The following is a 16,370-nucleotide window of genomic DNA, read 5'->3' as shown; positions in this document are numbered from 1 at the left end:
ATGTTGAATACGCCGAGGCCGAAAAGTGAGTTTTTCCTTTTATAATACATAAAAATTATCATTGTTTCCGATTTAATGCTCATATCCGTTAGATTTGACTGAACATTTTAAACGTGAACATGTAATATATACTTAGTACATATGAAGAAGATTAATGTCGATCAAACCGTATAAATGCTAATAAAACGTATTTTTTTATCTATTGATATTTGGGGATATTATCTTTCACGACGATCGCGGGACAATGATTGTTATGCAGTCGGTTATTTAGCTGAAAAAGTTTGGTTACAGCAAAATAAATTAAAACAATTATTGCAGCAAAAAAATTTCACCTTGATCGTTCCGTTCCAAGCGATGACTCCGGCCACACACGGGCGGATCTGCCCGCCGGATTTGTCCGACGGACAACTCCACCAGTGTGTGGGGTTAAAACGCTCGGACAGATCCGTCTGTTATCTGTCCGTTGTCCGTGCTCAAAACGAACGGATCGGACACGGACAAGCAGATCTGAGCAGAGATCGCGCTCGCGTAAACGACTGTTTACAGTGTTTTATTTAAAATTTGTTTCTTAAATAATTTTATGACCCGGGCCTTTGTTAATTTGCGCCAAAGTTGCCGCCAACGTGTACTTTTTTTAAAAGTTTTATTACTTTATGAGTAATTTCTATTACATTACTATACAATAGAAAAAATTATATAAATTTAAGATGCACTTAGAGACTCTAGATAAGTAAATATTACATATATTAATACATAATAAAAAATATAATTTTAATTATACTAAAATTAAAGCTATCATCATTATTGAAAATGTATCTAGAGATCAAGGTATATATGTATATGTATGTATATTTTATTATTGTTAATAAATGTCATTTAAACTTGGAATTTACTTTAAACACTATATAAATTTAACTTTTCTTCTACAATATTCCAAGTAGAGCTCATATGCCATCTCAGCTTCAATAAAATTAAAAGCCAATCAGATAAAATTAATATTTTTTCTGACATTCTTCGATATCGAGTTAAATATGGTTAACAGTATCGATGTGAAATATGGTTTACAATAACGATGGAAATATGCATGTTTTTTAGACAGCCCTCGACTCTCCGCTCTTGTCAATTGAAAGGTAATTAAAATGTATCCTCACCCGATGGTTTACGGTGTTTTTTGTTTGTCCCTTAAGTGATTTTATGACTCGGGACTTTGCTGTAATGTCTAGAGAGCACAATTGAGTACAAAAATTTTTAGATATTTGTCTTAGCTCCATATTTGTACACTGCTATGCTCACAGATTGAATCTTGTTTTATCTCAATTTGTTAATGATGTAATAGAGTGCAGGCGTTTTTTTAAATATATATTATCATTTTCATATTTTTTTTGTAAATCTTCAAGAAGAGTATCTCTTGAAGATTTACAAAAAAAATTAAGACAAATTAATGAAAGATTATATATTATATGATGCGGTTATTGATGACTTTTGTAGGAAGGAGAATAAAATATTCGAATAAAATATTTTTTTAAAAAATAAATACATAGTATGTTTATCAAATAAAGAAAATGGATTTAAAAATATAATTTTTGTTTCCCCCCGCCCTTACTGCGTGCCCTGTTTCAAAAGTAACCGCCCGCCCCTGATATGTAAGTATAAAAGTGCCTCCGCCCGCGCTGCAAAAAAGCCCCCGCGACACCCCACTGACCCAAGTGGCGCTGCCCTCTCGCGGGCCCGCTCACGTTCGCGCTTGCGCGACTTAAATAACGCTGAACTCCGGGCCTTCCTTGATGAGTTCCGAGCTAAAATGGAGCATAGCGAAAAACAATTGATCTCTTTAAAAAACAGTGAAATTTCTCAGCTCTCAGAATGAACTTTTGAGGAATCAAATCAACCAAACCACAGCAGCCACCGCCGCCCACATCATCGGCGGGTTCCTGGCGGTCTTAAGGAGGAAACGCCAAAGGAAGACACGCCGCGCCACCCAGGTTCCCGCCTCGAGTCTCGCCCCAATGACCGCGGAACCAACCGTAACACAGGACACAGGACGCAGAAGCACCAAAATTGGCGAGAGCTCCACTAATCTTCATAATTTGTCCGTTGTGGAGTAACGCGAGTAATAATAATTTGAATAAAAATAATGTATAATACACCGTTTTATAGTAACTTTAAGAAACTCCACACTAGATATTTAAAGTATTTTGATTGAAGTTTGAAGTCACAGCAGTGACTGTGATATAATAATTTGAACATTGTGTAGTAATGTAAAAGAGATTTTAGAAAGCAGAAGGAATAAAAAATATGAATTGTATTTAAAAAAAAATGAAGGTCCGCGAAACCGATACTATAAATTATATAAAATTATTTGATTTAAAAAATAGTGAAAATAAGTAATGAATTGGTAAAAAGTGAAAACTGCAGTGCGAAAAGTATGCACGCGCGTTAGCCGATTTGCATGCCCGCGCCGAGCTCCGCTTTCAAGAAGAAACGCGTTTGAGCGACGTAAAGCGACGCCTAGAACACACCTAGCAACAAAGTCCCTAGTCTAAATAATGTCATCAGGTAATCTGGTGTAAATTAATCATCTTCGGTTTCTTCATCTTTTGACGAAGAATCGGCAGCTTCGTTATCGATTACATCATTTACGTCGGTGGCATCTGAATTCAACTCTTCAAAGTCGATATCACTGTCAAAAGATTTATCGACGTTGACATCATCTTCACATTCGTCTAAAAGTCTTTCTGTATCTTGTATAATATAATATACACAAAATAACAAAGTAAAATCAGCTTTGCAAAAGCTTGGGAGACACTGATTTGACAATGATTCGTTCTGAGAAGATGATGGTATACCAACAGCATATATAATAGCTAACTCATTATGGAAACCGACTTCTTGGAATTCTTGGAATTGCAAAACTGACAGTCAAATTTATATTTTAAAGTAATTAAAAAGTTACAGTGAAAAACAAATTCTTTTGACGTTTAACGTTTAACGTTCGATGTTGTCAAGTTGGCAGCACTTCAGCTTGCATTGCTGTTTGTTGATCCCGCGATGGCAGGAAGACAACAAAGCTCAACGACAATAACAGACGAATAAACCAGAATAATTATTCAAAATACAAAGTAATGTTTCATAGTTCATCTTTATTTACTATTTATTTGTTCATTTTTAAAAATGACAAATTATCGATAAAATAAATAACAAAACTTTATTCATTTATCTATTATGTATAATATGTAGAAGCTGGCATATACAAATGTCATATTATGGATGCGTATCTGCCAACTTAATAATTCTTCTTAGACGCGTATATTGTATAACTATTTTTTTTATATTCAACAGGTTTTAAAATAAATATAATGATTCTACTCTCGCTGCTGCTTTCCGTCTTTCAACCTACAGTGTCAATTCATATGGAAGGCTCTCGACAACATCAATTCCAACCATATTTTCTCAAAGATGAGCTTGCCGTAATACCATATAATTTGCCAAAATACGTTATTCCTATTTCTTATAACCTTATTCTCGACATAAGTCCCGATCATCCGCAACAATTTATGGCTTCTGCAGTAATCGAATTGAGAGCTAACGAAATAATCGATAATATTACTCTAAACGCCAAACAGTTGAACATTTTGTCACATTCGGTTATCGATGAAAACAACTTCATTTTAAACGATACTACAATTACGTATGATAAAACAAACGACGTTATTCAAATATCCCTAAAAGAGGATTTACAAGTCGGCAAAAAATATACATTACGACTGGACTACATTGGAAAATATGGCCATTTGGATGGTTTATATCGAACCCAGTACAAAAACGGTGATAAGATCATGTAATATTCTTTTTTATATGTACTGTCTAGTTTATATTTTAATTGTATTGTTCCTAATATTTTTTTTTATATTTAAAGGAATGTTATCAAAACTCACTTTAACCCGATGGCTGCAAGGAAAGCCTTTCCATGTTTTGATGAGCCAGCTTTAAAATCAACTTTTTCTTTGACAATTATAATTCCCAGTGGTTATGATGCTACGTCGGATATTCCCAAAAATTCAACATTTAATATGTAAGTATTTTTTTACATATTGGTACAAAATTCTATTTCATCTATTATAGATGTCATTTACATTTTTTTACGCTGACAATGTAATTCATTCTCGAAAATTTGTTAAATTGATAGAATTTCGATGGTTTTTAATTTAAAGTATTATATATATAAAGCATATTATGCAAAATCTATCAAAACGATTTAAATTTAATTTGTGGTAGAGGACCTAAAAACCTGGAATCAATCTTAAATTAATTTATGTAAAAAATATTCATACATTATATCCCACCTTTAATTACAAAAACTGCAGTTTTAAATAATTCCAATATAAAACATATTACTTTACCGACTACAAGGTATATAAACTATTTGGGACTTTTATTTTAATTTCATCTATGTTATATATAAACTTGAATTATTTCAGAAATGGATTTAAAACTGTTCAGTTCGAAACAACGCATTCAATGTCTACATTTCTACTCAATTTTATTATTTTTGACGTTGAAATACCACAATACAACGTAACAAATAAAATACACAGTTTTGATATTGAATTTCAACAGAAGAGCTGGGAACATCTTTTAAGCTATACAAAAACCGTTTACAGAATGCCTAGATACAATTCTTTATCCATCAGTGAAAATGTGACTTACAGGTATAATTTAATATAATTAATTTACAATATACAACCGCCTGTTTACATAACATTTATATAACACATTAAAATCTGTTAAGTCAAATATCAAATCTATTGTGTATATATTAAATATTAAATGGCTCAATATGTATTTAAATTTGATTCAATATTTCATTTTTAGAAGATTTGGTAGTAGGTCTTTATAATACTGTCTGATTTTATAAACTACAACAATAATAGTCTATTGGGCAAATTTTGTCACACTTCATACTTTCTACTCAAAAAAATATCAAGTGTTATATATATATATAATGATTATACTTTTACCAATATTTTTTAGAATATACTACCAACAACTCTCATAATGATCATGACTATTAAGTGTTATATTTAATAAATTTATTGTTTAATATGAAATATTTTCTAAATTAACTAGATTGTAATGATATTCTTTGCCATTGCATTTTTTATTTTAGAGAAGAAACTACTACGAATAATAACCAAGAAATAGCAACAGACACTAGTTACGAAAATTGTCAAATTTTATTTGGAAGTATGGGCAATCCCCAATCATGGGATTATCTGTGGTTGATTGATGGGCTATGTACATATTTCGGAAACTACATCACTGATGAGGTGAAACAAAATTTTTATTTTAAGTTTTGCTTATTATGTTTGTTATATTAACGTATTATTTAAATAAATTATAGTATAATTACCTGACAGTCTTAAGAAAAAAGTATTCAGTATAATATGCATAGTTTTGATAAAAACGTAAGGACAATTTTATTTTTTATTGAAAAATATTTATCTGTTTCTTAATAATATTTTCTTCAAAGCTATCCACATTTAATATACTATTTATATGGTAACGTTTCATCCAATCTGCAAAATATTTGTGGAATGCACAAGTATTTTGTGGATTGAAAAAAAATATTTTGATATCCTCTTTTTCTGCAAGAACAGAAATAGTTGCAGGACATTGTCGTTTTTGGCAAAAAATACGTATTAATAGTACAGTAAAACCTCGATACAACAGTCTAATGCAGGTGAAGGGGTGTCCGTTAAAGCTGAAATTTCGTTATACAAAAGTAGGTTTTCTGAATGTGTTTCTTAGTTAGAATATAAACCACACAATACAATGTCAGTGTAGTTTCCATAAATGGACTGAAAATATTATTTTTATAATATTTTCAATCCATTTATGGAAATGATTAAGTAGGCATAAAACTTTATTTCACACAAAAAATTCTATAACATTAAAATAAATATACATCGAAAATACACTTCATTTGTATGTAGGTATAAAGTTATAGGATATGACGTGATTATCATGCACAGAATATTATTTACAAGTAATTTGGACTTAAACACGTTACAGGGATCCAACTTGGGTCCGTTGCTGTTTCTATTGTTCATTAATGACACAGAAACAGCAATGCATCATTCAATTTTTTTACTATATGCAAATTTTCAAGAAAGTGCAGTCGATTTTGGATTCCCTCCACCTGCAGGAGGATCTTAATTCTTTATGAAAGTGGGCTTGCTATAATCAATTGCCTTTCAGTGTAAAGAAATGTCACACAATTTCATTTTCAAGGTTGTCGATGCTGGCAAAATATTCCTACCATCTCAGTGGATATATTCTAGACAGGTCATCTTTTACTAATGATTTAGGTGTGACTTTCGAAGAACGTTGGAAATTTAGCCAGCACAGCAGATCATTAATAATGATCGGTTTTATCTTAAGAAATGTGCGCTACTTCAGGAATACGTGCGCTACTTTATGATGCTCTAGTCCGTAGCATACTAGAAACTATCTCCATTATTTGTATTTCAGGCGTAATGAATTGAAGCTGGAAAAAGTACAGCATAAATTCCTTCGATATTTATACTTGAAGGAATACGGGTATTATCCGTTCTTGTTTCCCAGTGCTTTTATTTTGGGAGCGCTGGGATACGTTTCTTTGTCAACTCGCAGAAGTGTTTATATAATTAAACACTTCTAGAAATTGCTCAAAGCCATCATAGACAATAAGCAGCTCCAAATGTGGGCTCCGGAAGATAGTTATAGTTCTCGGTGGCGTCCACTGTTGCCTGTAAAGTCTAGAACTGGAGCACTTTCCAGCTCTTCTCTGGCGAAGGCCATTCGTCTGCTCAATACTGTGCATAGAAATATTGACATTTTCTCGTGCACATATAGGGTTTTGGTTCAATTCGTGTGGGACAATGCGAATCTGTTGAGATGATTTGTGTTTGTTCTTTTATCTTGTTTTCGTATTTTTACTTATATGTATATATGTGTGTGTGTGTGTGTGTGTGTGTGTGTGTGTGTGTGTGTGTGTGTGTGTGTGTGTGTGTGTGTGTGTGTGTGTGTGTGTGTGTGTGTGTGTGTGTGTGTGTGTGTGTGTGTGTGTGTGTGTGTGTGTGTGTGTGTGTGTGTGTGTGTGTGTGTGTGTGTGTGTGTGTGTGTGTGTGTGTGTGTGTGTGTGTGTGTGTGTGTGTGTGTGTGTGTGTGTGTGTGTGTGTGTGTGTGTGTGTGTGTGTGTGTGTGTGTGTGTGTGTGTGTGTGTGTGTGTGTGTGTGTGTGTGTGTGTGTGTGTGTGTGTGTGTGTGTGTGTGTGTGTGTGTGTGTGTGTGTGTGTGTGTGTGTGTGTGTGTGTGTGTGTGTGTGTGTGTGTGTGTGTGTGTGTGTGTGTGTGTGTGTGTGTGTGTGTGTGTGTGTGTGTGTGTGTGTGTGTGTGTGTGTGTGTGTGTGTGTGTGTGTGTGTGTGTGTGTGTGTGTGTGTGTGTGTGTGTGTGTGTGTGTGTGTGTGTGTGTGCGCGCGCGCGCGCGCGCGCGTGCGTGCGTGCGTGCGTGCGTGCGTGCGTGCGTGCGTGCGTGCGTGCGTGCGTGCGTGCGTGTGTGTGTGTGTGCATGTATGAATTTATGTATATATTTTAAAATTTAAATATATTTTATACTTTTGACAATCATGACGCATTAAGTTAATCTGTCAGGTCATGATGGTACAAGATATTTATATCAATTTTCATATTTAGCCGAATATTTGGTCTGTCCATTTTATCAAAGTTTTACTGTACTATATACTAGATAGCAGGTCTTGGCAACCTTTTTTGTCTGCGGTTCAAAATAATTCAAATGTGACTATTAAAAAGACTATTCGGGTCAGTGAATATTTTTGGTCCTAACAACCGTATATGTGGTCTAGTCATGATATCGTAACAAGTTAAAAAAAATATATTTGCAGAACTGAAATGGGTCACTTCAAATCATTGCAACGGGTCACTTGGTGACCCGCGGGTCATAGGTGGCCGAGCCCTGCTATATAGTATGCAAAGTGGAATAAATGTTTAAATAAAAGTTTGGATTGAGTTATTAGTGAATAGTGATAGACCTTCATTTACAATAAAAATAATTTTTGTACTATTTATTCTATATTATTATTCTAATTTTTATATTATCTATTCAATTTATTACTTATTTTCTTATGTGGTTTCATGTCTTTCTATATTCTAACGTATACTAACAAGTAAGGATTTTTATATTTGATTTAGGTACAGTACATGTTTTTATTTAATCATTTTGTAATTTCGATAGGTAATGGAAAACAAGTGGAGAACTATGGAGCAGTTTGTCGTAAATTCGCAATTTGACACAATAGCGAAGCATAAAGGTTTGTATTTTTTTACACCGCAATATTGGTCAATTATAAAGCGATTTAATAAATTAACTTTTAATAATAAAAAATTATTACACGATTAATGATGAACTCTTTTGCATACTTAACGATAATAATTATTGGTTAATAAATACCCTTAGCTGCAGATATTCTCTAATATTTAATATTGTTAAAAATTATAAAATCATACTTTAATAAATATTATCCTCTAGACATAGTTTCTAATAAGTCACATTATGCAACAATTGCATTTTTCGCCACAAAGATAAATGATAAATAGTGTATCGAAAGCTTTTATATCTGTCGCCATTTCATTGCATTGCAGTTTGTTAAGATATTTGATTCTTCACAAATTCTTAACAAATTTATTATAATCATTGTCAGTTTTCGTACCTCAATTTTAAAATCAAGTTCAATGTTGTCTATCCCCAAAAAGTATTCAACTAAGTTAGTCATGAATTTTTTATCCGAATAAACCTCTGTTTCTCAATAAATAAATATGTATATAAATATATAGATGTGAAGGTCCGTTATCTTAATTTTATTTAAATCGAGTTATATTTACTTTTTCAGTTGCCTTGATCATACGGATGATGCGACACATTATGTCAGAATATTTTGAAGACGGAATTAAAAACTATTTTGAATCTTTGTAAGTATACGTTTTACGATATGCATTTAAGTTACCATAAAATGTTTTTTTTTTTATTTTGTTGTTAAAGATCGTTTATTTCAACAACGCCTGATGAAATTTTTTCCCAACAAAACCTGAGAAATATTAATCGTAAACTACTTCCTCGAGGTAAGACAGTCAAAGATATTATAGATCCTTGGATGGATATTAAAACTAAGCCGATTGTCAGCGCCACCCGGAGTAACGATAGAAAAAAAGTTGTTTTAAAGCAAGTATGTAAACATAAAATTTGTCAATTTTAACCATAGAGCTAAGAAAGAAATAGAGGCAGTGACGCATATTAAAAATCGTAGTTCAGGTTCGTCGACGGACAAAATTTGACAAACGAATAGAGCTGCCACATTTGTAATTTCTTAATTTATATTTTTCTTTAATAATTTACTTTTATCACCTATTATAATTATATCATCACAGACATTTTGTTATTCGTTTCCGCACCACCGTTTTTTTGCGAAGTGTAAATAAATTAAATATTCTCTGCAGTTTTGCATTATTTTTACACAAATATACAGAACAGGAAATCATATTTTATGAAATTCGTCAAATGCACATATATAAACACCGCCGACCACGCAAGGGCGCAGAGAGTGACTGACCGAAAGACCAGCTTATTAGATTTTTCTTTGCACGATTTTTTAGTATGCGTCACCGCTTCTATTTATTTTTTACCATCATCATCATCGTCATTAGCTTTGGCCTCATCTAAGATGGTCATCCATCTCGCTCTATCCTGAGCCACGCGGTGCCAGCCACTGACAGATAGCGTTCAGAGATTCTTTACTATTCTATCCAGCCAGCACAGTCAGATTCTACTTGCGCTCCTCTTACACTCAGGCTTATATAAGTCAGTCGGTTTGCAAGTTTCGAGTCGTTCATGCGGGACAGATATCCTGACCACCTGAGATGTATTTTAATATACTTGACAACTTCAGTGTCCACGTCTCACGTCCATACACTATAACTGTTTTTACCAGGATTTTATATTTTATAAACCCGACAATCCCATCAATGGAGACAATGTTAATAATTGTATTGATTTAGACCATTACTTGTCAACGACATATGCGTTGTTTTCTTTGTATTCCCATGTAGTTCCATTGATTTTGAAGTGCATTGTAGGCTAGTTCCTGGATCGCCTCCACAACTGCCAATTTGTAGTGACACATGATTTCAATCACGCACTTGTTTTAATACTTAGGCAGTATTTCACATATTTTTGTGAAGTACTGCCTAAGTTGGGCGTGCTAAGTACCAAGCCCCCAAACTTAAAGGATTAGGGTTTTTATTAGGGAGTTTCTTTCTCGTAGGTAGTGGCATCTTGTTTTAATGCGCCATAAATTCACCATTCGCTCATGGCTATCTGCGTATTTTAACCATAATATCATCTAAATTAACAACGTTTTTACAGAAAATTGACTCTGCATACAATACACAACAATTTCCAGGAAAGTTGTTCATACCGTTGAATTGGGGTACTGAATCTAATATTGATTCAGGAAGGACCATAGCCGAAGACTGGTTATTGCCTAATCAACTAAGTAAAACAATCGCCATAGAAGAAACGGACGACTGGTATATATTTAATATTCAAAACTCAGGTATTTATTTACTTTTGCTTTTCATTTTCGTTTAAAACAGTGATTAAGATGCAAACATGATATTAATTATTTTAAGGTTACTATCGAGTATTGTATGATGAAGAAAATTGGATCAACCTAACCAAACTAATGGACAGTGATAACCGAGAAGTGTTGCATTCTTTAAACAGAGCTCAGATCATATCTGATTCTTTCGAATTCGCAACAACTTTTAAACTAGTAATATTTTTTTGTTTTCATGTGATTTATGCATTGATAATAAAATATAATAAGTTATTTTTTAGAGTTTTACTGTTGCACTTTCACTAATCAAGTCCCTTCATAAAGAAAACGACTACATCGTTTGGCTTGCAGCATTTCCACTAATCGATTACTTAAATAAGAGGATGCCAGCTTGTGCAAACCGAGAAAAATTTATTGTAACTATATATTCCACTTCAAAGTATTCATTAAATAAATGATATAAATGTATTTATCGATATAATATAACTTATTTCAGAAGCTAATCAGCGATGTTGCCGACAGTGTTCCAATCACTCTCGAAATAAGCGAAAAAGACAGTCATGTAACAAAATTATTCAGACAATTAATGCTAAAGATTAAATTATATAGTGGAACATCTAAATATATAAATGATGCAAATATACTATTGAACGGTCTTATGGAAAACAAGCGTAAGTTTTACGTTTAAAAGCGTGTTGATTCTAATTTTATAAGCCTTGACCAAAATTCTGACCATTTATATAACTACATTTAAATCTTGTTTAAAATTACAGATAAAAATCTGGATCCTGACATTGCACCCTTTGTTTATTGTGCAGCTATGAAGAAAGGAAATATAATGCAATATAAATTCATCTATGGAAAATATACGAAAAGTAGTAATGCAGCGGAAAGAAAAATGCTATTGGATTCTTTAGGATGTTCTGAAAACCGCAATATTCTCGGCATGTATTTATTAAAAACAATAAATAATAATAAAGAAGTCCTAAAAGAAGAGCGTTTAAAGATTTTCAAATCTGTGGCATTTGCAAGCAAAATAGGATGTGATGTTACTATTAACTTCACGTATGAAAATTTCCCTAGAATAAAATCCAGGTATGATTCTTAATAATACATATCAAAAAACATGTGTTAACTATAATACATATTTGTGTAATGATGTTCACTATCTTCTAAATAGTTTTCCGTCGCAAACTTCAAACATTATTAGCACTCTTGCAAGCTGTGTCACAAATGAACAACAGGCGAAAATAGTAAGTACTTATTGTTCATATGTATAGCTTTTAACCTTATTAAATATATAACTTTATTTTTAGGTAAATAAGTTTAGTGATACATATAAAAGTATTTTATCTCAAAGTGATAAAAAGTCTTTGAGGTTGGGTATGAGTAAAATCACAGCCACTAGAAAATTTAATGATAGAATTTGTGCGATTATCGACCCTTGGCTAAGCGAAAATATTTTAGATAAAACTAATATTTTATCACTTATTTATCACAAATTTGAATCACATATTTATAAATATTCAAAATATTTTATAATTTATTTCATCATATTTTCATTTTTATTCATGTTAATTAAGTATCATAAATCTAGCAATAGATACCATGAATATAAATAGGACATATTGCTAATAACATAAAATCTTGAGCTCAATTAAAATTGGTTCATTTTTAACAATTTTAATTAAGCTCAAGATTTTGAAAAATAATTAATTTCATTTTTATTCATAAATAACGTTCAAGGAGTTCCTGGCGAAGGATCTCCATTTCCTCCCTGAGGCTGGTCAGAGCGTGTATCTCGCCCGGTAGACGATTAGATCATATTCTCAAGCTACTCTTTTGATTTTTGACAAGAGGTAGTCTCATTCCTTGTCTGGTAGAAAGTAATTCCAGAATATTTAGGGGAGCTGGCCCTAGGGGTGGTTGACCTCGCGGTTAATGAGTCTGGTGTGAATATAAGTTGACTTTTTTATTAGTTGATATTTACATGCGACAATGGACGATTATCGGCGAGTGTTTTTCCCAACTGCGGTGAAGTTGACGCATGTGGTGATGCCCGTGGATGATCCTCCGGGCTCTTGTGGCTGCGTGCGGCGAGTGTCAGGAGGAAATTCTTCGTGCGGCTGGTGGTTCGGGAGTTCCAGGAGTGATCTCTTAACGACTCGTGTTGTGTGGTCCAAAAATCCTTTCTGTGCCATTGTTAATGAATGATCGTTTTTGGTCACAGTCATTAACAATGAAACAATGGCCCTTTCAAATGTGGACCTATCTGTGTGGTCGCTACAAATACTCCCGGGAAGTGACGTTACGAAACAAAGAAACACAAAAAATATTAAAGGGGCGCAGTTTAGTTTTGTCGTTCGAAACGTTCCTATTGTTCCAGTGCCCAGGTGTTTTTGTAGGCAGAAACACCTGGACGACCCGCTGCGATGCAGCGGGTCGTCCTTGAGTTTGTAGTTGAAACTGGAATGAACAGTTAATGCTGCAGGTGGTCATAAAGTTTACGGTCGAAACTTGGACGAGGAATTGGTGTTGCTGTTGGAGATGTGTCTCCAAGTCGTATGCGGAGCTTGTGTATGTGGCACTCAGAGATTCCTAGCCGTCCCGTTTCGGACAAACCATTGAGCATTTGTCGCCATTCTTAGCGAAGTATTTTGTTGCGTTTGTAGTGATTTCGAATAATTACGACTAAGTATACTTAATAGAAATAACTGGCGTTCGATTTGATGATCGATTTGTACAGGAGCATTTTAGTTTTTATAATTAGTTTGCTCTTTCTGTTTAATAATGGAAATAGACGAGCACGAGTTGTTTTTACTCTTGCAGTTATGTTATTTATATGGTATTTCCATGTTAATTTGGAGTCCAGAGTTAATTCTAAGTATTTGGCTGAATTTTGCCATTCGAGGCTTTTATCGTACATTTTTAATTTAAAGAGATTATTATTAGCATAGGCGTGTTTTCTTCTGCGATAAACGATATTCTAACATTGCGGTTACACTATACGGGTGGTTATTACAAATCAACCAATTACCCCGTTAACTTAACTGTATTTACTTAACCACTTATTTTACTTTGATATTGACTAAATTGAAATGAGCTATTGTTTAATTGATCTCTAATATTCGAAAAATATCGTATCACATAAATAACTTTAAAAAGCATCCAGCTTCGATATTTTAAAATTATGCTTTATGATTTATAAATTATTCTGCATTTTTTTTTTATCTAGAATGACTATACGTTGGTTAGTTTCTTAATGGTTTTCTCTTTATAATTTAAGTTTGTATTGTATACATTATACACGTACTGTTTTCCTATATGTATGTTAAGTTTTTATTATTTTATTAAAAGACTGATTGAGCATTTTATTGTTGTGTATATACCTACCAGGGCTGTGGAGTCGGAGTTAGAGTCATGGTGTTTTGGCCGAAGTTGGAGTCGGAGTCGGAGTCGTGAAAAATAAGCGACTCCGAGCATTTTTTTAAATTATGAAATTTATGAATTTTTAATTGCGTAATAATGAATGTGTATAGCGTATGAATATTAAACGTGTAGAAAAACACCAAAAATACCTGATAAAATTAAACTTTTTTGAGTCGGAGTGGAGTCGTTTTGTTGGTAAATATCGGAATCAGAGTCGGAGTCGTGTTCTTTTTTAACGACTCCACAGTCCTGGTATATTCAGAGTATTAACAAACTTGACAATATCAAATACAATGTCTAGAGAAAAGCACAAAATGCACTGTTTTATTGTAACTACATCTTTAATTAAAATATTATGTTCAATTGTAAATATTTTTAACTTTTTACTCATTAGGTTTTAATAAATTATTATTATAAAAATATTTATTTTTTCTTTTATTTCAATCACCTCTCCATTTTATTTATAATCTATAATTCCTGCTACTACTACCTAAAACGCATTTATTCAATATTAAATCACCTATCATCACAAAAAATTCGAAACTGCGCCAAAAATTCTTTAAAAAAAAAAATTTTTTAAAGGTTACCTAAATATTTTTGTTGGAAAGGTTACCTAAATATTTTTGATTTTGTTGGAAAAGTACTGTATTTTCAATTCAGATTATCCTATTGAGTTTTGAGGAGACGAAAATTGTATGTTTAATAGTATCACCATGATACTTTTCTTTAAAATAGATATTATAAATATATTGATTTAATTTGTTAGCTAGGTTTATCCACTATCTTGTATCAAAATAGTGATTATTAAAAAAAATTAGCTTCGTAAAAAATGTTTTGTAAAAAAATTTCCAATTATTTTCAATATGTTATTAAAACAGGATGTAGCGATTTTGAATGACACGAAAACTACTGTATTTTCAATCAGATCGCCTTCACGCTTTTTTGAGATTTTTCAGATTATCCTATTTCAAAACTGGCTTAAAAAAATGAATCATAGGTAAAACATCAAAATTATTAAATTTTCACACAAAATTTTATCTAATTATTGTGTCACACAGCAACATCTCGAGTACAACCTGACGATGACAGATTGAAATCATCAAATATAATAATGTTTTTTTAAGTAATACTTTTTTGCTCTGCAGGTATCTTGAAAAAGGCATCTGTGATTTTCTCGGTTGATATGAGGGAAAGTATAAAACGCAGATAATGAGTGAGGTTGTGTTTCCGCACAGATCCAAGCGTGCTCTCCAACGGTGTGAAGGTGGTCCAGGGGGCGCACGAATCAAAATTTGTCAGTTCCGATGGCCATCACTCCCCCTCTTCAAAATATGGTGTAACGAAGATCGATCAGCTCAGCTTCTTAGATAGATGTACTGAGCTGTCTCGAAGGCGATGACATCATGATTGCGCAGGCAGCGGATAAGCATTCAATGTTTTTTTTATGAGACCCCTAACGTTTTAATATTAGATTGTGAGGAGCTCATCGACAGAAGTGGTCGGCTTTTTCTGCTTAGGAAGATGCAATGCCTCGCCGAAATCTTTACTGATTTTTAGTTGTTCCAGATGGCCAAATGTCAGGCTTCAGAAGATCATTGGCAAAATTGTCAGGTACTGAAACCCTAAATTAGTCCTTTTATTTGCTTTCATTTTCATCAGTAATTCGCATAACAGGAGTAACAAGTGTACATATTATATTATTAACAAGAGGGGATTTTTCGTTTCGTTTTCTGAAATTTCTGTAAAAGTAAGTTTTTAAGAATTATTTTAAAAAATGGATATCTTTTGTGATTTAGCTTATTTACACCCTCAATGATTAGTGGTTTGCATAATCGACAGGTGTAACCTGAAGTGATTTTTTTCGTATTTTGTTTCAACTTCCGAAGTTTCTATAAAAGGTAAGTTTTCAAAAAATTATTTTATGAAATTTTTTTAGCGATGTGATCACACACGGATGACCACGTTTGAAAGGGTCTATGTCTCAAAACTAGCGTTAATTTACTGTGACCAAAATGATCATCCATCAACAAGGAAACAAGACAATAACGTTAAGGATTTAGACGTTACGGCCACATAAATAACATGAGTTTTGTTCTTACTGTAAATATTCTCCATCATTGAGAGAATATTTCTTTGTTGCGAAACGGTCCTGGATATAATAAATCACCGGATCCACAAGATTCATATTGCAATGTAATACTACCTTGGACAATACTCATCAAGCGAACGTCGCTTTCTAAAGGTGTATACCTATTTCTCCGTTCTTAGAAGC

General features: G+C 33.0%; 1 protein-coding gene across 2 annotated transcripts; it reads left to right on the top strand.

Moving 5' to 3' along the window:
- The first annotated feature begins 2,440 nt into the window (after nucleotides 1–2,440).
- On the top strand, nucleotides 2,441–14,518 carry LOC148237329 (aminopeptidase N-like). Of its 2 annotated transcripts, XM_088181159.1 has the most exons (16): nucleotides 2,441–2,556; nucleotides 3,340–3,838; nucleotides 3,917–4,072; nucleotides 4,479–4,709; nucleotides 5,168–5,327; nucleotides 5,402–5,465; nucleotides 8,293–8,368; nucleotides 8,948–9,026; nucleotides 9,097–9,280; nucleotides 10,477–10,666; nucleotides 10,743–10,885; nucleotides 10,951–11,085; nucleotides 11,166–11,340; nucleotides 11,443–11,764; nucleotides 11,850–11,922; nucleotides 11,986–14,518. In XM_088181159.1, the coding sequence occupies exons 6-16, from the start codon at nucleotides 5,445–5,447 to the stop codon at nucleotides 12,289–12,291; spliced, it is 1,704 nt and encodes a 567-aa protein (XP_088037285.1). In that variant the 5' UTR covers nucleotides 2,441–2,556; nucleotides 3,340–3,838; nucleotides 3,917–4,072; nucleotides 4,479–4,709; nucleotides 5,168–5,327; nucleotides 5,402–5,444; the 3' UTR covers nucleotides 12,292–14,518. The 2 variants fall into 2 exon arrangements, with proteins under 2 accessions (XP_088037285.1, XP_088037284.1); XM_088181158.1 differs by lacking the exon at nucleotides 5,402–5,465.
- The last annotated feature ends 1,852 nt before the right edge of the window (nucleotides 14,519–16,370 follow it).

The sequence above is a fragment of the Plectrocnemia conspersa genome, unplaced genomic scaffold, assembly GCF_051122295.1.
Source record: "Plectrocnemia conspersa isolate PC_06_02 unplaced genomic scaffold, ASM5112229v1 ptg000002l, whole genome shotgun sequence".
Classification (NCBI taxonomy): Eukaryota; Metazoa; Arthropoda; class Insecta; order Trichoptera; family Polycentropodidae; genus Plectrocnemia; species Plectrocnemia conspersa.
The sequence above is the reverse complement of the archived record's forward strand: the minus strand, read 5'-3'. Positions and strand labels throughout refer to the sequence as shown.